The 22,585-nt window shown below is 37.4% G+C and overlaps 1 protein-coding gene and 1 long non-coding RNA gene across 2 annotated transcripts; both read left to right on the plus strand.

Moving 5' to 3' along the window:
- Positions 1-187: 187 nt before the first annotated feature.
- LOC148868316 (E3 ubiquitin-protein ligase RSL1-like) lies at positions 188-16,559 on the plus strand. Its single transcript, XM_088968476.1, has 3 exons — positions 188-973; positions 13,413-14,185; positions 16,212-16,559. Exons 1-3 carry the CDS (start codon positions 272-274, stop codon positions 16,396-16,398), a joined length of 1,662 nt encoding a protein of 553 aa, XP_088824602.1. The 5' UTR covers positions 188-271; the 3' UTR covers positions 16,399-16,559.
- Positions 16,560-20,966: 4,407 nt separating this feature from the next.
- Positions 20,967-21,856, plus strand: LOC148868317 (uncharacterized). Its single transcript, XR_016107453.1, has 2 exons — positions 20,967-21,188; positions 21,262-21,856. It is a non-coding gene; the product is annotated as an uncharacterized LOC148868317 (long non-coding RNA).
- Positions 21,857-22,585: the final 729 nt, after the last annotated feature.

Genomic DNA, 22,585 nt, shown 5'->3' on the forward strand with positions numbered 1-22,585 from the left:
AAAACACACGAGAAGGGTAATTTTGGTATTATAAAATGTTTAACCAACGGAATACTAACGAGTGGATCTAAGTGATTATTTCTGAAAGTTCGGGGTTAAGTGTTGCATTCGAAAGTTTGGGAAGTGTTACTACTCCAAATTGTACTTATCTATAAATTATAATTTACCCATCTTTAAAAGCACGTCGTATGAAGTCAGTTCACAAAAAAGAGCGCGAGTGCGAGAAAGAGAGAAGAGAAGACTTGCGACGAGACGACACAAGCAGGAACCAATGGACGAACACGAATTGGAGTTTCTAGTAACAGAGCAGCGGAAGGAATTAATGGCGTCTAAAAATTTTGACGCGGATTTTGATTTTGCCTTTCGGTTGCAGATGCAGGAGGCCATGGCTGCATCTCTCGCATCACAACCCTCATCGTCTTCAATTCCTGCATCACCTCCCCTAATGGAATCTGATTTCTCCCTCAACGACGACGATGGCTATCGTTTGAGGAACCTTCATGACTTGGAGCTCCAAAGATTCGAGCAAGAACGAAAGGATCGCGAGCAGTGCGAGGCTGAAATGCGCAGACTCTCAGAAGACCTCAAGCGCCGGGTTCACGACCAGAAGTTTGCTCGAGAGATTCTTATGATTCCTGAAGATGATTGGGAAAAATACGGAAACAATATCGAGAAGCCATTTGGAGAGTGCTGCTCTTCTTCAGTGGTCGACGAGCCTTTCATTCTATATTTCAAGGGTTTGGTTAGTGAGGAGACGATTAGGGATTCCAAGGTTAAGCTCTCGGGGATTGGAGTGGCTATTTGCGATCCTCGTGACAATTTAATTCTTCGGGTACAAAAGCCTTTAACTGGTGAGGGTCTGAATGTTATGGTCGCAGATGTAAAAGCTTTGAATGAAGGACTCAATGCCGCTCTAACGTTGGATATTAAGAGTATAGTTTTGTACGTTGATTACTATCCACTCTACCAATATGTGAGTTCCCTTCTTTACCATATGTGCGTTTTGGTTAGTTATTTATCGTACCTTCTTTGCAATTCTTGCTTTGATGTTATCAATCTTTACTTGGACATCTGAAGGTTTTGTGCTAAGGTCGTGCATAAATGCATCGATACCACGTTATCTGAATTATTGGGTAAATATATAAGTTTTGATGAATCGTTCTTCCAACTAGTCTGCCTTGGACTCTTTGATAGTCTCTGGTCATGGCTGGATGTACAGATACACTTTCAGGGTGTCTAGATAAGTTGTTTTCTGGAGCTGGATCCTTTTTTGTTTAAACTTTAAGGTATATATGTTTTTTTCTCTCTGTATATTCATTTAGGTTTCTAGTTAATTTCCACTTGTTATGTCATTTGGCCAGTAGTGAAATGGAATTGACCCATGGTTTTCAAGGCGTCTAGGCTATTCTGGGTGACACTGGGGTGCTTAGTTGCCTAGTTGCCTAGGCAGGCACCTAGCCGTTAAGAATTTTATAATGGGGTGCTTAGTTGCCTAGTCACCTAGGCAGGCACCTAGCTGTTAAGAAATTATTTTTGATGAATGATAATAAATTTATCAATTCAGAAGCAGATTTAGAGTCAGTTCATACAACATCCCAAGAAGAGGTGCGAGCTGCAGCCCCACCTTGAATCTTACAAGTAAATTAGGAAAGAAAAGCAAGAATCACAACTGAGCCCAAAACAATTCTTCCCTATTTACCCCTTGCTTAGCTAACACATCTGACAAAGTATTTGCTGATCTCCCCACCCATTGTACAATGACCAACATATTCCTTGTCAACCAACTAAATTTCTTCATTTCATTATTGTAACGCCACATAGCCTCTTTAGGGTTTTTCAACCAACCCACCACCACTTTGGAATCCTCCTCGATTGTTAGGTGTTGTACCCTCAGCTGGTTCGCAAATTGCACCCCTTGTACAGTAGCTAAAAGTTCTGCCTTGATGGAGTCCCCAATTCCCAAGGGACCTGAGTAGAGCAACAAAATCTCTCCCTTCTCATTTCTCAAAGCAGCTCCCATTCCGGATAATCCTGGATTACCTATGCTACTTCCATCAAAATTCAACTTCAGTGAGCCTTCGGATGGAGGAGACCAGCTTGTAATTGATTTGTCCTTTAGGGATGAACACCTCGCTACTGCTGACCACTTTCTCCAAAGGTCATTAAAGGAGAATTGATGAAAGATTTCCAAGGTCTTCAGCCAAGGTATTGCCCTGTTTAACACACGGTCTTTCAATGCCTCTCTGCTCCTTTCCTTTTCTTGAAAAATTCTAACATTCCTTTCTTCCCAAAGAGTCCAAATCTAACATTCTTTTTCTTGAAAAATTCTATCCATTAAGAATTTTATAATGTAAAGAACTAACTTTTGGATAGTTCCCTAGTTTTATGTTCCATTCAGCATGTATATTAATTGAAATATAACAATTCTCTTTATTAAGAACATTAAATTTCCTCTAAAAAAGTGTCAAATCATCACATTTAAAAGATAAAAATCTTACATATATTAATTTCATTATTTTCAAAAATAATAATACTATAATAAGTATTTAATAGAGAAGTTTCATATCAATTAGCAATTAAATAAGGTTATTAACTTTATACGAAAAATATTGAAGATGGAAAAAATAGAGAAAAAACAAGGATGGAATTTATGTTTTATTTAATTAGAGAGAGAATAGAAAAAAAGAACTCCTTTATCCTTCTATTCTTACCTTCCTCTTTGTTTTTTTTTCTCTCTCCTCAAAACCCTTTGATCTTTTAAATTTCAATAGTAAAACATTCAAACAAAGTATAAATGATTTATAGCATATAATAAAATGTATTAAAACACATATTAGTAAGATACAACAATATAAATGATATTATATAAGGTGTCTGCCTTGTCATTTTTGTCGCCTAGGCAGGTGCTTAATCGTCCAGAAGGACACTTAGTTGTTATAAGTCAAGGCATTTGGGCGAGGCGCCTAGTCACCTAGGCGGAACCTTGACAACTATGAATTGACCTGGATACTATGTGGACCACAACATTCATTTTGGAATAATCTGCACCTGCAAGTTCACATTTCCCTATTACAGGGATTTTATATATGAAGTTGAATTAGCCTTATGCTACTTGAATTCTTTGTGTCATGAAATGCAATGTCTTGAATCTTGCTGCATTGTTAATTTATTGTTTCTATAAGATTAAAAAGGGGCCATTATTTAGTGCAGTGGTAAAACTTTTGGCTGAAAAGTGACAAGCGTGAAAACACAGGTTTGAGTTCGAGAGTGGCCACTTTGTGCAAAAACTGCTAAAAGTCAGGTCTTTATCCGGTCCATTCCTCCCAAGACCCATGGATATCCAGGAACGACATTGTGTATTGATCCTTTACCATTTAGGCATGTATATTACTACAAAATACAACGAAGATGGAAACTCATTCATGCTGAAATCAATTCACCAGTATGTTGAGTCATGAAACAGTCATATCCATTTCTATGTAAAAAAGAAAAAGAAAAAGTCAAAACAACTAATGCAACTAAAATTCACGAATGATTCTTAAAAGGTTTTTATCATTTCATTTGCTCTACGTTCATGCTTGACAGGGCTGATGTTGCATTCCTTCTACTGCCCATATTATTATTTTCTTCCTCTGTGCTTTGCCAATCTGTCCATACTTTCCCAAATCATGTAAAGAAGTTAAACTTCCATAAACTGTTAACAGTATAATGATACAGGTGCTCTCTTCAGGCATAAGGAACTGTGGAGTATTGAGTCTTTTGATGGTTTCATCCTCATTTCTATTTCTCCATTAATTACTAGATTCTACATTTGAAAAGTAACTGGATCAGCTCTTATGCATTACAAGAGATACCATAACTCATTTGTTAGGATTCCCCAGTCATTGTGACTACAACTCTACCAAGCAGATTAGCTTCTTTCCAGGCTTTAGCAACTTAGATGGATGCAAAGCGATTGATCAGGACTAAGGCAGTTAAGGCATTTCATACAAGGAGCCAGATATTAGACCAATTGTATGAATGCCTTGTTCCAATAGGTTCAAAGAGCAACAAACCCCTTGTTAGATTCAGAAACTAGAGAAGGTGATAATAGATATTGAGCTCTAACACCCCTAGGTTAAGGGGCTATAATATTTTTGTTTTGGCTCAACATGTTCCTTTGGGGTGGGGGGAGGACTAGTCCTGAGGACCTTTTCAGGAGAGTGCTTTGGCATTTTTTTTTTTAATTTTTTGTTTATTCACCTGTCCTACTTTATATTTCTTTTTTGGTTTAATATGATTCCTGATCAGTTACTGATAAAAAAGAAATCAAGTGAAATGTCCCTAAACCTCTCAAGTATCATAGCCCAGTGAACCAACCTGATTATTTCCAGATCAATATATGCTGCAATTGTGGGAGATCTGTTGCCAAGATCTTATGCTTCCTCTTCTCCTCGATACCAAAACTAAACATCGCACATTATAGTATAATCCTGCCTTTTTGATCAATTACCTTGCACCAACCAAGGTCGGATGCATGCATGAGAGAAACCTTTTGAAACTTTACACCACTATTGAACCATACAAGTTCAAGTATTAGAATTTCTCTGAGCAGCCTCCTAACTGTGAAGTTTATTTTTCAAGTGATACTAGAGGTTTGGATAACACCATTAGATTTTGGGAGGATGATTGGTTGGGAGTTGGGAAACTAAGTGAGATATGTCCAAGACTTTATAATCTAAGTGAAAAGAAATTTGTTATAGCACAATGTTATGAAGTTAGGCAGGGCTTGGTGGCTTGGGCTCCAAAGCTTAGAAGACCTTTGCTGGATAGCAGGTAGAAGAATGCATACAGTTGCTGTCCAGATTACAAGAAGCAAAGATCAATGTTGAAATGCCCTATGAGAGATGGTGGAAAGAGTGCAGAAATGGAAGATTTACAGTGAAATCTTTCTACAAAATTCTTCTGAGAAATTGGACCGAAAGGTCAGAGATTAAAGGTGTTTGAGGAAACCCAGTCCTTCCAAGAGTAGAGGCTTTTGTTTGGCTGGTGTCTTTAGACAGTATCCTGACACAAAATCATATCAAGGGGAGAGGTATTCATCTAGTGAGTAGGTTTGCTCTCTATGAGTTGAAAGAAGATGATGTGCTTCACCTTTTCTATGGCTGCACGTTTTCTCTCTTTGTTTGGGGCTTTTTCTTCTGTCCCTTTGACAAAGACATTGGTCACCGAGTTCACCAAGTGAAGTCTAAGCATACTGGCTTAACTAACAAAGTTACAAGGAAGCAAAAATGCTTTTTCTTTTTGGGAGCTGTCTTCCTTTTGCAGTCTGCTGGGAAATATGGAAAGAGAAGAATTAAAGGATTTTTGAAGGAAAAGCATGTAGGAGGATGTAGAATTGTGTGTGGATTGGCTCAAGGTAATGGATTGGATTCTGTTTTTACCAGAATGCAGAGAAGATTCAAGAGGCTCCTTTGAGGCAGACTTTTGGGAAACAATTGGATGGGGCAGGGTCTCAGAGTAGCTTGTTTTGTTTTGATGTAAAAGTGAAGTAATCTGTCTTTACTATGTTGGTGATTTCTCCCCACCTTTTATTTTTTTTTCTTTTTCTTATATTGCAATCTGTTTACTCTCTTGCTTTCCTTTCTCTCTTCAATAAAATTTTATTTTTTATTTACTACCAAAAAAATAAAATGAATTTGGCCTCTAAAACTAACATGAAGGGCCTTAAGGAAGGAAATACTAGATGTTTGGCCATTAATATAAACAAGCCAGACATAAAAGTACATTGGTTTAAGTGGACCTTCTTTAGAAATTAATTAATGCCAGAGCTTCAACGTAATTGTGGTTTGTCAAACCCTTACTAAAGTGGAAGAGGTTGTATTGGTAGAGGTGCAACTTGGGCTGCGCTAGACCAAAATGCAACCCAAAGAAGTTGGATTGGGTTAGGGTTATGATTGAAAAATATGAACCTGATTACTCAAAACAGAAAAGAACCCAGTTTAACTCTAGGTTGGGTTAGGGTTGAGGCCTCAAGCAACCTGACCCAAATCTAACCTGGCACGTGTATTTATATGTGCATTTTTAAAAATTGTATTTATTGTATATGTTTGGTATGTCTTATGTGCACACCAATAGTTTTAAGTACAAATGCTGTTTTTTTTTGGTGTAACATTAATACTCCTAAAGCAAAAAAGGAAGTGAAGAAATTGTACCAGCCCAAGCTCAACTTAACCCACCCCCTATTTGGTAATGCTATCCATTCGTTCATCCTAATAAAATATTTTCTTAAAAGCAATTAAAACTATAAAATCATTATTTTTTGTGTGAAAAACTAAGCATTTAAGACCCTAACATGGACTTGTTTGGGCTTGCCTCGAGGGGTGTGGCACAAAGGTGGCTTGTAGAATTAGGAATGTAATATGTCACATACTCACACTAGCTACTTGATGTAATTGAGCAAAAAAGAGATTGTGGGTTTTATATGCTTGAAAATGTTTTATACGTTTGATTTCATTTTTAAATTCTCCTTTGAATATGCTTTACATATTATGTTTATGTATTTTAATTTTAGATAATAGGATTTTTAAAACACTTATTTTAAAACTTAAGTTTATAATTTTATTAATATTATGTTTTATAATTTTTGATTTTTTTTAATTTTTTAATTGTGCGCCTTGCGCCTTGCGCCTCAAGCGCAAAATGGTCCTTGTGCCTTTTTTGCGCCTTTCGCTTTTAAAACACTGATGCTATATGATTGTGTTCCCTAGGAATCCAAACTAATTTTACATTTAGGAAGTCCAAAGAGTCCTTGGCCTCTGCTAAATAATGACTCAATCTCCAAGGTCCCCCCTCTTTGTCTCTTAACCATTTTATAGTATTTGCTGAATCACCTGCAATGGCTATATTTTGGATTCCCAAACTTTTTATTATTCTGATTCCTGTGAGAGTAGCCATTACTTCAGCCTTTGTGGAATCTGCCAAACCAATTGTACTGCTAAAAGTCCAGCAAATGTTGCCCCTTTCATCCCTTATTGTTCCTCTGCTACCAGCTAATCCAGGGTTACCTAAAGCACTTCCACCGAAGTTAAGGATCATCACTTCTTCACTGATGGGTTCAGGATATCTCGAGGATGATTGATGGAGATGAGGGAGAAATAGAAAGGGATAAGCATCTCTATTGAGATCATTGACTGAGACTCCTTTGAATAGATCTGAGTTCACCGTCCAGAGGTTGCAAGTATAAGAAATGTCTGAAATTAACTCCTCCAGGGGCCTGAATTTGTTGTCAAAGAGCTGTTTGTTTCTTTTATCCCAAACTCCCCACAACACTGCATGTAACACTGATTGCCAATAAAATTTACCCCTTTTACTTAAACCTGTTCCTTGCCATTGATGTAGGAAGTCCATAACATATTTTGGTATAGCTCAACTGTAACCTGCCATTTTCAGGAAATGGAACCAAATCTTTTGGGTGAATTTGCAGTGAAGGAAAATGTGATCTGCTGATTCACCTTCACTGAAGCATAAAAAATAAATGTGAGGAAAGATGGACAGTCTTCCCAAAAACCTTTTTTGCAAGAGCTCACACGTGTTTAATTTCTGGAGACAAGCTTCCCAGACAAAGAAACAAACTCTTGAGGGGATGTGGCTACACCAGATCTTCTTAAAAGGAAATGAGGGATGTTGATCATCAACAATCAAAACCTTGAACATAGACTTGGAAGAGAATTCGCCAGTGGGGTGCAGGGTCCAGATTTGGGTGTTAGAATTGGAGGGGGAGATGTAGGCTTCTTTAAGGGTCTGAATTAAGTCTATTAATTCAGAAATTTCCAAATCCCTTAAGGGTTTTCTAAGTCCAAGCTTTAGGGTGTTCTCAACAGTTTGGTCAGGAAGGCAGGAAGAAATAGTGGCTTCTTGGTCAAGGGTAAGGTTAAAAAGTCTAGGGAAGGAGGCTGCATGGGTAGATTCCCCCCCACCCCCACCAAAGGTCTTTCCAGAATTTTATTGTAGAGCCATTTCCCACATTATATCTTATAAAAGTAAAGAAAGAAGTATGGGTGGAGATGATACCTTTGCATGGATTTGTGGACTTTATCCTGTTCAAATGGAGATTGCTATCCCACCCGTTTACATTTGATCCATATTTGCTTGAGATGACAGCTGTCCAAAGAGCATTGGGTTCTTTAGGGAACCTCCACAACCATTTACCTAAGAGAGAAGAAATGTTCTCTTTTAAGTGCCCAATTCCCAAACCACCTTCCTCTTTAGGCTTGCAAACTTGTTTCCAACTGACTAAGTGACTTCTCTTTTCCCCACCTCCTTCCCAAAGAAAGTTCCTTTGAAGCTTCTCAATCTGATTTTTGATTTTGGTTGGAATATGGAAGATTGAAAGGAAGTAGGCTAACATATTTGCTAAGGAGGCCTTCAAGAGAGTAAGCCTTCCCCCTTTTGAGAGATAACACTTCTTCCAAGATGAAAGTTTCTTCTCACATTTTTCCACCACTGGTCTCCAGAAATTGAGAGATTTTGGATTCCCCCAAGAGGCATCCCTAAATATGAGATGGGAAGACTCTCCTCTTTACACCCCAACAAAGGTTTGAAGCTCTCCAGAAGTTCCACTTCCACTAAGTTAAGAGCTACTATAGAACTTTTGCAAAAGTTAACCCTCAAACTAGTGATAAGTTTGAAACATTCAATTATCCTTTTAGTGTTTGTGATGTTGGTTATGGAGGCATCCAAGAACAAAACTATGTCATCAGCTAACTGTAAGTGTGAAATGTGAATCTTGTCCCTTCCCAGTTCGAATCCTTTCACCAAGTTAAGGAGCATTTCGTTTATCACTAAAGTGAATAGAAAGGGGGAGAGCGGGCAACCTTGTCTGAGACCCCTACTAGCCTTAAAGTAGCATTTCACTTCACCATTTATCAACACCGAAAACCATGAAGAACCAATACAACCCTTAATCCACCTGATCCATCTGCTACCAAAACCTCTCATCTTTAAGCAATCTAAAATACAGTCCCAATCCACTAGTTTGCAATTGGAATGCTGTCCCAATCCAATCTAATTTCACTAGGACCCCCGGGTACCCAAAGGATTTTCTGTCTTCCACACACTCGTTTGCAATTGGAATGCTGTCCACAATCTGTCTCCCTTTTACAAAGGCAAACTGGTTTGGGAAAATTAGATCTTCAAGGACTTCTTTAAGTCTTTTAGCGAAGACTTGAGCCAAAATTTTGTAGATGCTCCCTATCAAACTTATTGGTCTAAAGTCTTTAGCCTCCAAGACTCCCCCTTTCTTTGGGATGAGACAGAGAAAGGTTGAGTTTAGGCCTTTGTTAACAATGACAGAAGAGTGAAAGTACTTGAAAAAATCCATGAGATTTGACTTTACTATTTCCCAACACTGCTGGAAGAAAGAGATGGGAAAACCATCCGGTCCTGGAGCCCTGGAGCCCTATTTCCATCCATGTTGAAGACAGCCTTTTTAACTTCTTCCTCTTCAAAGCTTCTTTCCAACCAAACCCTCTTTTCAGCTGATAAAGTTGTGCCTTCCCATCTGCTCAATGTAAACTGGTTATTACTATCCTTGAAGTAAAGGTTTTTGAAGAAGGAAAGGAAGGCTTAATTTCCTTAGGAGTCCCTCTGGTTCAATTTCAGCTTGGAGATGAAGTTTTTCCTACTCCTTCCCGAGGCATAAGCGTGAAAAAATTTGGAATTATTGTCTCCTTCCAGCCATTTCACTCTTGATCTTTGTCTCCGGTAAAATTCTTCTCTTCTGATCAGTTGTTCCCAATCCTTTCTCAAATCTGCTCTTCTACTTCTGTTTAAAGCATCAAGGGTCCCATTTTGTTCTCTGCTATCCAACTCCTCTAACTTCGTAAGAACTTTTTTCTTCTCTTCTTCATCAGCTTTAAATTCCTCTCTCTCCCCCAAGCTTTCAGGTTTCTCTTTAGAGCTCTTAATTTCTGTAGAAGCCTGAAACCAACCCAACCCTCTACTTTGCAATCTTCCCACCATTCTGCAACCTTTTTATTGAAATCTTTGTGAGATAACCAGAAATTTTCCAGTCTAAAAGGAGTCTTTCTTTTAATAATATTTTCAGTGTTCAACAAAATAGGCCAGTGATCTGAAGTACATCTTGGGCGAAATTCTTATCAAAGGTTGGGGAATCTTTCCAGCCAATCCTGAGAAATCAGAAATCTATCAAGTCTGCAACTTATGACATTTTCTTGCATATTTGACTAGGTGAAGAGTGCATTAGTAAGGGGGAGGTTGCACAAGTTATGTCTGGAAATAAATTTTGAGAATTTCCTCATACTTCTTGTTGGGGCTCTACCATTGGAATGTTCCAGATTGAATCTTGTGACGTTGAAGTCACCAGCTAAGCACCACGAGATATCCTCCTCATGCAGGGAATCCAATTCTTCCCAAAATCTCTCTCTCTCTGTTAGAGGGAGAGTTGGGGCCATGCACCCTGGTAAGAATCCAGCTGAACCCATCTTTAATGTTTGTGAACAAAACTGAGACTGAGAATTCACCTTTGTCAATCTCCAAACCTGAGATTTCGTCTTCCTTCCAAGCTAGGATGATTCCACCACCGGATCCCACTACTGGAACAACGGTCCATTTTCTACCCCTTATTCCCCAAAGGCTTTCATAAGTTTCTTGTCAATAGCTTCCTTTTTAGATTCTTGAAGAATAATTGTGTCTGGGTTTACTCTTTTCAAAGTTTCTTTCACTAAGCTTTTTTTAACAATTGACCCAATTCCACCTTTACACAATGTTTTAACAATCAACCTAGAGGCCAAACCATTTTTGCCTCCAGGTCGCAAGTCACCGGTTTGAACGTTTGGGTCGAATGGATCAGATTGTGCCACATCATCATTCTTTCTCTCTCTCTCTCTCTATATATATATATATATTTAAGTACATATATAGTTATACATATATGTGTATGTATGTATGTGTGTGTAAACACATTTTATCAATAAATAACGTATAATTACATGTAATATATGTATTATTTTATATTTAACTTATATTTTTTATTTGTAAAAATATTAAAAATTACAATTCGAGGCAAAAAAAGGGTTTTTTCACAAAAATAGTGGCACAAGGTGCTTATGACTTCTTGGGACTTAGAGGTCTCGAAAAGTTACCCAAAATAAAAAATCACCTCAATTGGACATCAGAGCGCCAAGTTATGGGCCTTCGGATAGTGTGCAACCCATGACCTAACATCGAGTCTAACTGGTCAATGGTCCAACTGCCTAGGTCAAATGGTTTTTGACCAATTTCTGGGTTTTAGTAGAGTTGGACCCAGAATCATGGTCGGGCCGTCAGGTGATGGTTTGAACAGTTTAATTGGCTAGGTCAGTGACGAGTTGAAAACATTATCTTTAGGTTGAGTTGGTTTGGGTTAGGGTGAGGGAATTCTAGATTGGGTGGATTAGGGTTAGGATTGGGCTTGTAATACTTTGGATTGGACTATGCATTGCCTCAACTTGGTCTAACTTGGTCAACTTGTGCCCCTATATATTGGCATTTTTTGGACCCATTGGTCATGGCTTTGAGGCTTCATGATAATGGCATTCATTGGTTTGGAGGAGATCGGTGGAAAGAGACTCGTTAAGTGGTTACCAGTTGATTCAAAGATGGTATGGATGGACGTTGGATTTTCCATCATTGCATTAGAGAGACTAGAACCTTGAAATGTTCAAATGGATTTAGTGGTTAGCCAACACCTTGGTTGACAACTTGGCATGGAAGAAAGTCAGGATATATGAGATGTATTGGGGGTTTGCCTCCTTGGATAGTTTCTTACTTATGTAATGTTTGGCACAAGGATCGAAATATTGCAAAGTATTGGGGTGTATCGGCCGATATGCATCGTATTGGTGACCCTCCGATGTGCCCCTACACTTAGTGTTTCAGGGTCCCACCTATTTCAGGGGGTAGATGGTCCTTAAACTAACCCCCTGAACCAGTTTGAAAGAAGAAAAAAAACTAAAAAAATAAGGTAGTCTTCTACAGGCCGATATGCCCCATCTAGCATATCGGCCTGTATCGATATTTTCAACCTTGGTTTGGCATGATCATGCACCACAATGGATAGTGGTTGCCTTCACCATGGAGAGGTTGTTTGGGTCAATCTTCCTACTTTGAGAATGGATTTGACCATTTGCATTACCCTTTACCTTTTAATTTTTGGCTAATTTATCCTTATCTTTTATTAACAATATCTCTTCAATCTGGTTATTTGTGATTTAAAAGCCATCACTTTATTAAGTAAATACATAATACTATTATGTAATAGACTTGGTGCAATTACTGCATGCATGTAAACATTGTTTGGCACTTTAGTTCCCCCTTTTAAATGCACCATTTTCATCAATATATTGATGTTAGCTGGTATATTATGTTTTCCATGCCATGATGACAAAACATGTAAAGGCTGTAGATACAAAATTTATGTTGGAAATGAAGTATCCGATCCAGATAAAATCTATATCTGCATTTAAGTATGTGAAACTCAATAAATGAAACACATACTACATTGAAACAAGGAAAGAAACTCTAATCTGTCAGTGGCCTTTACAAAAGGATGTATGTGTTAAAACTATTTTTTTGGGTAAAATATGTGTTCAAACCTAGATTTCTTGTTTATCTTTGATGTTTAGATCATTTTAGTTGTATCTGATGAGTCAAATGTGTACAAAGTCAAAATAGTTCCTTTTTATTCCAAGGCTGTACCCCCTGCTCTGTAAAATTATCACAAGGCCTTAATTACCATATGTATATTTTGGTGTTTTAAGGGTTTTTTTTAGAGGTATGAATTCTATGCTATCTCATATTAAACACTTGTGAACTTTGATGCATGGAAAGTTTTTAATTTAAACCTCGATTTCCATAACAATTATATATATGTGTTTGTGTAGGAATGGCAACGGGGCAGGTTCAAGGTGGGGATCATATTCCCTGTCCCCGACCCCGATTTTGGAATAAATACCCATCTCCAGTCCTGATCCCTGTTAGGGATAAAAATTGTCCTCCAGCTCTGATCCCCGATAGGGACAAATTCCCCATGGGGACCTGAATCCCTGAAATTTTTTAGTTAACAATATTTTTTGAAAAATAAATTTACGTAAAATAAATAAAAATTTTAAAATATAAATAATATTTAAATATATTTTGATAAATGAATAATATCATATATAATATATTTAATATATATAATTGGGGACGGGGTGGGGTTGGGACCTCATTCCCCATCCCCGACCCCAACCCCAACCCCGGTTGGGGATCCCCATTAATCCTCATCCAATTGCCATCCCTATGTTTGTATGTTGACTTAAGAAAATTTCTTTGTAGTTTAAACTACATCAATTATGGATAGTTTGCATTATTGACTGTATTTCCTGATGCAGATTATGGGGAGATGGCGAATTAAGCAGCGCAAGGTTGCTACATTATTCAATCAGGTGTTTTTGCTACAAAGGAAATTTCAGGGCTTCCGTCCAGTCTATGTGGCACGAAATGATGTTAAATTTGCTTTTAAATTGGCAAGGGATGCTATAGATTCTCAAATAACAAGGTCTATAGAATCTAGCTGTGGCAAGAATTTGAATGAGACTTGCACCATATGTTTGGAAGACATTGCTATTGGCCAAATGTTTGCTGTTGATGCTTGCGTGCATCGCTACTGCTTTACATGTATGAAGCAGCATGTGGAAGTCAAGTTGCTTCATGGATTGATACCTGGATGCCCTCATGAAGGCTGCAATTCCAAGCTGAATGTAGATAGTTGTAAAAAATTCTTGACACCTAAATTGCTTGAGATAATGAGTCAACGTATTTTGGAGGCTTCAATTCCTGTAAATGAGAAAATTTATTGTCCTTACCCTAGGTGTTCTGCATTGATGTCAAAAACTGAGGTTTTAAATTATTCTAATAATGTATTTATTGGTGCTGATCGATCTGGAGCCAGGATGTGTACAAAATGTCATGGCCTTTTTTGCATCAATTGCAAAGTCCCATGGCATAGTAACATGACATGCAATGAATATAAAAGGTTAAATCCTTATCCCCATGGAGCAGATGCGAAGCTGAAATCTCTTGCTACACAAAAACTCTGGCGCCAATGTGTTAAGTGCAATCATATGATTGAGTTGGCTGAAGGTTGCTTCCACATGACTTGCAGGTACTGTATTTCTAATTATCCCAAATTTGATCAGTCTTGTGAACTTCAAAAGAAAAATGTTCTTGATGCTTAATTACCATTGAGACATTGTGCAATTAGTGTCTCAAAAGTGAGAAGCGCAAGGGTTCCTAAAGCCTGAGGAACAAAGCATACACCTGAAAAAAGTGAGGCACCATCTCTAGAAAATAAAAGAAAATTAATATATAATAAATATCCAAATCTATGTCTATGTTCTCATAAAATGAAATCCTGTTAGCTCAATTGGTTGGAGTAATATTTTTTTTTATCAATATTGGTTAGAGTGTAATATTAACACAGGTTGTATTTAAAACACTAGCTCAGTCCTGTTAGCTCATGTAGCCTTGCAGGTTCAAGTCTACATGGGCTAAACTATTTAAAACTAAAAATAATAGTAATGGACAATCTACATAATAGTAAATTGCCTATTCGAACATCAAAATATAGGCTCATTCATCAAAAACATAGCAACAAGACAGGTGAGGTGCACCACACAAAATGAGTGCTTGATAACGGGATCCATGTATTTAAACAGATTGAACTAGTATGGTATTGACTGGTTGGGCTTACAAAGATTTTGTTCTTTTATTTATTTATTTTAATTTTTTGAATGGGTATGGGCCTCCAACCTTAAGCTTTGGCTGGTAGGTGGCCTGATTGGATTCTCTGGCATGACACGTAAACTGTATTGAGTCAAAGGCTTGTCATTTTTTTGTGCAGTCTGCTTTCATGGGCATTACTTCATACTAATCACATATGCATGTCCAGCAATTTATCTACAACCATCTAGCTCAAAATTACTCATCAAACTTGGAAAGCTAAATATGCTTAAAGATGAGATGTTGGTGCAGAAGTTTGCTTAAACACAAACCCTTGTTCCCCCTCCAAAAAAAAAAAAACAAAAACAAAAATTCTACCGATGAACTATTTAGACATGGTGTAGTTAGAAATTTTAGTTTCCCTTTAAAGTCAAAAGATTGCTGATATTGAATTTTCCACGCCAGTCCTAATTTCAATGTCCTGTAGACTTTTCCTTTTATGCCTTAAGAGTTTTACTTAATGTTAGTCTTCCTCTATAAGAATGACAGAAACTTCTATTTTGTATTTAGATGGAATATATGGAAGTGTTTTTCCCTTTATCAGGTGTCAAGCCAGATAAATATACAATTTCTAGAATTTCAGGAAAGTGAAATCCATGCATAATTGTCAAAGAGTGGAGTGCCTAGTGACTTAGGTGATAAGAGTATGGCAAAGAGAAAGCTAAGTTCTAGGTTAATTTCTTAGTTTGTTATTTACTACATAACACAGAATTTCATCTCTATACACGGAAATCATCATATCTAAAAGAAAATAGCATATTAAATCTATTAATTTCAACATTTCAAATATAATATTATAATGTAATTAGCTTTTAATAGAAGAATTGCATGTCAAAAATATTATTGTTAATAAGGCTATCATTTTATACTAATAAAAGATTTAAGAGAAGTAACAAAAGGGAAAAACAATAACAAGTGTGGGGCCTCTGTTCTATTTAACATGCTGAGAGAGTAATTATGGGAAAAAGAAAAAGAAAAATGGGAAAAGGAAAGAAGAAAAAGAAACCTCTATCTGTTTTGCTTTCTTCTCTATTCTCATTATGCTACCATATTTATTACAATGAAGAGCTTTACCTTGTGACTTTTGTCACCTAGATGGGCACTCTTTTGATACAAGTCGGGTGTCTGATGACATTTTAACAACTATAAATCAAAATCATTGTTATTTGGAAGACTTGCTAACTTGGTTGTGCTTTAATGGTCGCAATGAGCTGATTACTAGTTCTCTATAAATAGTTTTCCTAAATGTAGAATTAACAAATGGCTGCAAATCACTGCTATATCACTACTATTCTGTCCTTGTTTGTCAGATTGGTAAGTATTTTAGCATTAAAGTGGGAGGACATCAACTCAACTCAAAGTTGAAGGCCATGAGCAGGCAACTAATGAGTTATGCACTGTTTTTGCAGGTGCGGTTATGAGTTCTGTTATACTTGTGGAGCTGAATGGAAAAACAAGAAAGCAACCTGTAGTTGTCCACTCTGGGATGAGGTTTACATTATGTATGAAGGTAACCGGGAAGACTCTGATGAAGATGAAGATTTCTATGATTCTGATGAGTATGAAGATGAACCCCAGTATCGCTATTGGAGGTGAAACTGACAATCTTGGCAGAGAAGTACTTGAGTCAGGATTTTGTCTTCCTTTTTTTTGTTCATCGAAAAAAAAAAGAAACAGAGACTGATGGATATTTGGATTAGGTAGACTTTTATTTTTGTACACATATTTTATCTTTAAAACATCTTACAGTTTCGCCATACACTGATACAAGTGAGACTCTCTTAAGTTCTTGCTATTACCATCCAAGTGATCAACACCCACTTGGTCACAATTTGCATTCCTTTGATATCGTCTGTGAGACAAGGCATATTGGCAAAGTATCGATACTGGCCGATACGCTGGTAGGGCGTATCGGCCTTTTTTTAAACTTTCACTGGGCCGGTTTAAGTCCTGGCTACCCTCTGAACCAGGCCCTGACTCGATACAATTCCTGTAGGAGCGTATCGGGAAGGGCCCGATACGTAACAATTTTTTTAACCTTGTATTATTGGCCCTCTCGTTGAGTATGCATATTACAAGGACAACGAGAGAGGAACATCTCTTTCACTTTTGACAGCCACGTGTTTGTGCTGGGATTCAAATGTTTGCTAACAGGTCGCTTACGATTAGTCTTTCGGCTTTCAGGGTAAGGTCCAATGCAGGATGGAACACTTTTCATCAATTTTTTGCCTAAAGCGACAAATAGGGTCGGAAAATATATGAAATAAGTTATGATTGGTTGAGACCGGATCTCTTGTCCACAAGAACTCTGCCCATATCTAACCATATAATATTGCGGCCACACATAGGGAACATTTCATTCTATTACATAATATTATGCATGGGAGATATTTCCAATTCATAGAGGTGGTGTGCTGTGGTTAGATGTGGGCAGAGTTCTTGTGGGCAGGAGATCCGGAATCGGATTCCTAACTGTAAAATAAAAATAAGGGCCGATCATGAGTTATCTGTTGAAAATGCCAAAACTCAAAATTATCATTCAAAAGAAGACATTGTTTATGGTCTTCTATTTTGATTTTTGAGACTGAATCGGTTGAGTTGTTTGAACTTCTAGACTAATGAAGTCATTATCTTCTACCTTTAGATGTGAAACATATTCTTGTCTAGTTATTTCTTTGATTTTAGTTATTGTTTCCCTCTATCATATTGCATGTTTCTCTCTCTCTCTCTCTTTAAGATAACTGGTTCAATCTCAAGGTAGAAGACAACGAACAGTGTATTCTTTTGAAGGGTAATTTTGACATTTTCAACAGATAACTGATGGTTGATTAACGGTAAGGACCAACCTGACACTTTTTGAAAACTAATAAACATGTTTGACACTTTTTGAAAACTAGTAAACATGTATATGCATTTGCACGTGATAATATCTTTGAGACAAAACTATTTATAATTCATGGACAGTTTTTGAATAGTTATAAGTGGACAGTTTCTAAAGTGAGAGTAAATGACATATATACCCTCTTTATGCCCGTTGTATGCTTAAACAAGAAGAATAGAAAGCGTCCAACGAAAATTTCAAAAAGAAGGGGCATTCGCTCTTTTATAGGTAGTATAGATATAGATTTAGGTAATGTTCGGGTACTAACCTTACACTACCCCCAAAGTTCAAGGTACTAAAGTGAAAATTCCCTAAAATGATGATCATCAAATGCAATTTGGAATTTCGTTGGTTGGGCCGACAAAATGCAACCAATGTGGACTACGTGGTAGAGATCGTCACTCTACGAAGAGAGCAGGCAAAGAGGTTTTTTACCTGTTTGAGATGAGTTCGGATCTCTTGCCCACGTCTACTGACAACATACTACCCCCCATGAATTGGGAACATCTCCCCAAGATGAGATGTTCTCCATGTGTGGCTGCGATACATGTGGGCAGAGTTTGTGTGGGCAGGAGATTCGGACTCATTTGAGACCGTCAACTAGCTGAGTAGATCATGCCTTCACGGAATATCGTCTAACCACAATTCTTTGGCACCAGCCCACCACAATCATCCATTACCACTTTAATACGATTCACAGCACTGTATTTGGTTGCAGAATAATTTTATTTGCATTAAAATAAATGCATGTGAATGCAAATGAAAAATGATGCAAATTCTAATTTAAAAACAACACCACACATCCATTATGTGTAGTGCTGTTTTTTCTTTATATCTTTTTTTTTTTTTCTCCATTCTATGAGCAAACACATTTTCTCAAGTCATATCTCAGCTCAAGAAGGGATATGTTCCCAATGTATGCATGAGTTCAAATTGGAATTGGGATTTTCTCCTCACACTAGCACCTCAAATCATCTGGGAAACATCTGGCCATGAATAACAACACATAGGTATGGGAGATATTTCTAAAGTACGGTTGAGATGTGTTGTGAGGTCAGCATGAGGAGCGCCAGCCTCCTGCGCCCCACAGCACATTCAGATTGGCTTCCCCACTCTGTACACACATGATTGGTGGGGATGCAAATAGATTGGGTTGGATTCGAATCCAGATATATCTGAATGTGATCCGATTAGATCTCATATATGGTGATTTGAATTTGAATCCATCGAGAATGTCGGATATCCGAATATGATCTAATCAAATTCAAATCCTGAAAATTGTAATAAACTATTAAAATTAAAAAATCATAACAGATTATATAAAGAAAAACAGAAATATAAGTTATTTTTTCTAACTATTTTCATAATATACATGTCTTTTTATAAGTAAAATGTTTATAAATATACATATATATTGGATATAATTGGATAGGAGCGAACCAAGTTCGATCTGATTTTCAATTGGATCCTATCATCTGATCCGATCTGAAAATCTAATAGAAGGTTATTTGAATCTGATAAAAAATAGGATCGAATTCTAATCGATCATGATCCGATCCATTTGCACCATCACACCATGATATGCGTTTGGGCGCGCAAGTGGGGAGCCAACGTGGATTTGCGTGGGTAGCGAGCGCTCGTGTGAGCGGCAGCCGGCTGGTCCGAGTGCGATGGTCGACCCCTTGTCACCGGGTAAGTTTTTCTTCATGCTTCATGATCAGCGAAACCAATGAGAGTCCGATAGGTACTACCTGAAGAGCGATGAGCGGGGCGGGGAAGAAAATAGCAGATGTTGCTGTTAAAGCATCGAAGGGGATCGATTGGGATGGAATGGCGAAGCTTCTTGTTTCCGAAGAGGCGCGCAAGGAGTTCTCTTCTCTCCATGTCGCCTTCGACGAAGTCAGATCCACCCTCCAAACCAAATTCAGCCAGGCAACTCTCTCTCTCTCTCTCTCTCTCTCTCTCTCTCTCTCTCTCTCTCTCTCTCTCTCTCTCTCTCTTCACTTTTTTTTTTTTTGTCATGGATGATATATAATTCATCATCAGTTTGAGCTCTTCATGAACTTAGGGAGTTATTTTGAAGCTAGGGTTTTTGATTGGTGTATTATGTACCACATTCTTCGGTTCTACGATTAGAGCCTCCATGGACTTAGGTTTCGTTTCGTTGGAAGATATTTGATTGAACCAACAAAGTTGCAATAGTCGTTTCTGACACGATCGGAGACTGAGCGTTTTCCTCATCTGCATTAATATAGAACACGTCTTAGCAGGAAATTCTTCCCCTTCAAACACAGACACATCACAATTAAGACGCAATCAAACCAATTCTATAGTCATGAATTTTCCATGTTGCAGTGTGTGTCCTTTCGCATCCTTTGAAAGTTAAACTCGACATTCCAATTTTCCGTGTTTAAAATCATTCTGTTTGATCTAATAAAATTCTTGATCATCAGTGTGTGTATCCAGGAAGTTATCGAGGAAGGTTTTTTTTTTTTTTTGTGGATAATGCAGTTCATAGAGCTCATATGCGTTAACATGTTATTGAATTCATTAATGTATCCTGTAGTAGCAATGTATATTTCTGTGGATTTTTGCCTCTAGCGATATGGGAATTTGCTAGTTTTGCAATGAACATGATAGAAGGGCACAAGGGGACAACTGGTCCTTACATTTCTAACTTTCTTAATTTAAGTTGTTTATACTATGGTCATGCAATTCTTTCTTCCCTGTACTCTTCAGTCTTGCAAATATTAGTAACACCAAGTTGTTTTGTTATAATTCTTGAAGTTATCATTGCTTAAAAAACTATGGCACCTAAAAAATGTTCAGTGTTGCTGATTTCATGATCACAAAATGTAGTATTCGCCTTAGACAGAACTGCAGGTTGCAGGCTTGCAGCCCGTTCATCATGATCATCATTTAATCCTTGCCCTGGCTATATGGTGTTGGGGTTGGCTAACATTAATTCCCTTTTGATCAGCTTTTTTTTGCCATTCCCTTTTGTTTAGTTCCATAATCCATTGTTAAATTATGAACACTTAAATCATTTCTTACTACTTCAATCCATGTTCTTTTTTGTCTACTCTTACTTCTTATAGCCCCTTCAATTGCAACAAATTGTTTCTTCTCAGAGATATTGTAGACGGTTTTCTATACACATGACCAAATCATCTTAGTCTACTTTCTCTTATTTTATCATCTTTTGAAACTATTCCCAAGTTATTAATAATCTCAATTTCTCAATTCCCATTGACTAACACCATTTTTTTTTTACTTTATGCAGGAACTAGAACACATAGATTTGGAGTACTGCAAAAAAGGAGTTGGTTCAGGCTTGGTGGATATGTATAAAGAGGCTTATCAACAATGTAATATATGGGATACGAGTAGGTCAATGCCCATCCATTCTGATGGTAGAGACGACAGACTTGTCTGTGAGGCGGATCCTAAGGACAGAGACTCGATCAAGTCAGCCTATACCATAGCATACATAGCAGAATCTCTGGTAATTAATAACCCATTAAATCCACCTTTTGTTCTTGAAAAATCAAATCTCATGTTGAATGAATATCTCGAAGCTGGGAGCGCTCTTCAACAAGTTAAGAAGCGGAAAAAATTGGCTCAAGTTAAATGGAAAGCCCCAGATGAAGGAGAAATAAAAATAAATTTCGACGCTTCAAGAAAACAAAATGGGCAGTGTGCCTTTGGGTGCATTGTTAGAAATCACCAGGGGTATATCCTAGAAACCAAATCAGGAAAAATTGAAAAAACTTCAACCCAGATGGCTGAAGCATGGGCAGCAAGGGTGGCCCATGACCTAGCTAAAAAGTATAAGCATGACAAGGTTTGGATCGAGGGTGATTCAAGATTAATAATCGAGTGTCTCCAAATGAAGCTGGAGCCGCCTTGTATGATAAAAAATCTCATTGATGAATGCCAGGTTGCAGCAAGGGAGGAGTGCTTAGACGTTGGATACAAACACATTCTTAGAGAAGCAAATCAAGCTGCAGATTGGCTAGCACATAGAGGCCATACCAGTGTGAAGATTGATCATGTCAATTTACCTTGGGGTTTAAAGTTCATTTGCCTATTTGATTTTTGGGGACGTGCTACCCCCAGATCTGTGTAGCCCCTTTTCCCTTCATCAGAAAAGAAGAACATGTTCTTATTACATTTCTTTTCTTTGTTCCTTGTAGCTAGAATTAGGGGTTGATATTGGCTTGAGTCAAGCCAAATATTAGATTATTTGAGTTCGATTTGGTAAAAAAGCATAAGGTTTGACTTTGGGTTCAAGTCTGATTCCAATCAGAGCCTGTAAATATTATCTCAAATTTGGCTAAGACTCAAAGGCTCATGTGCCAACCAATGGATTGGTAAGGTCTCTTGCTGGTCATGGTAGAGACTTGGGATCAAATCCTGCCTGCACTTGGGTTGGGTGGGCTACCCTCGTGTTCAAGCCTCAAGGGTGAGCCAAACTTCATATAAAAAACTATATATATAAAATTTATTTCTTATTATACATATAAAAATAAATGTTATACATATAAAAACTTTATTTTTTATCATACATATAGAAAACTAAAAATATGCTCAATTACGCTCATGAGTTCCACGAATTGAGCTTCATACCATTTGACATGGGCTCAATTAGCAATTAATATTTTGAGCTCGATTCAAAGCTTGATTTAGATGTAACTGAATTGAACTTTTCGTAAGCTGAGCTTGGATGGCTTGTGAATAAATTGATTCATGTCCACCCTAAGTAGAAGTTGATAATGTTTGACACCTTTAGTTTTTAAAAAATATTTTGTTCATTATTAATGTATTTTATAGTAAACAGGATAAGGATATAAGATATTCATGGACAAAGAAAAAGTGATAGATGCATCATCCAATACACCA

The sequence above is a fragment of the Nelumbo lutea genome, chromosome 2, assembly GCF_056320005.1.
Source record: "Nelumbo lutea isolate HS-2025 chromosome 2, American lotus-T2T, whole genome shotgun sequence".
In the NCBI taxonomy this organism is placed as follows: Eukaryota; Viridiplantae; Streptophyta; class Magnoliopsida; order Proteales; family Nelumbonaceae; genus Nelumbo; species Nelumbo lutea.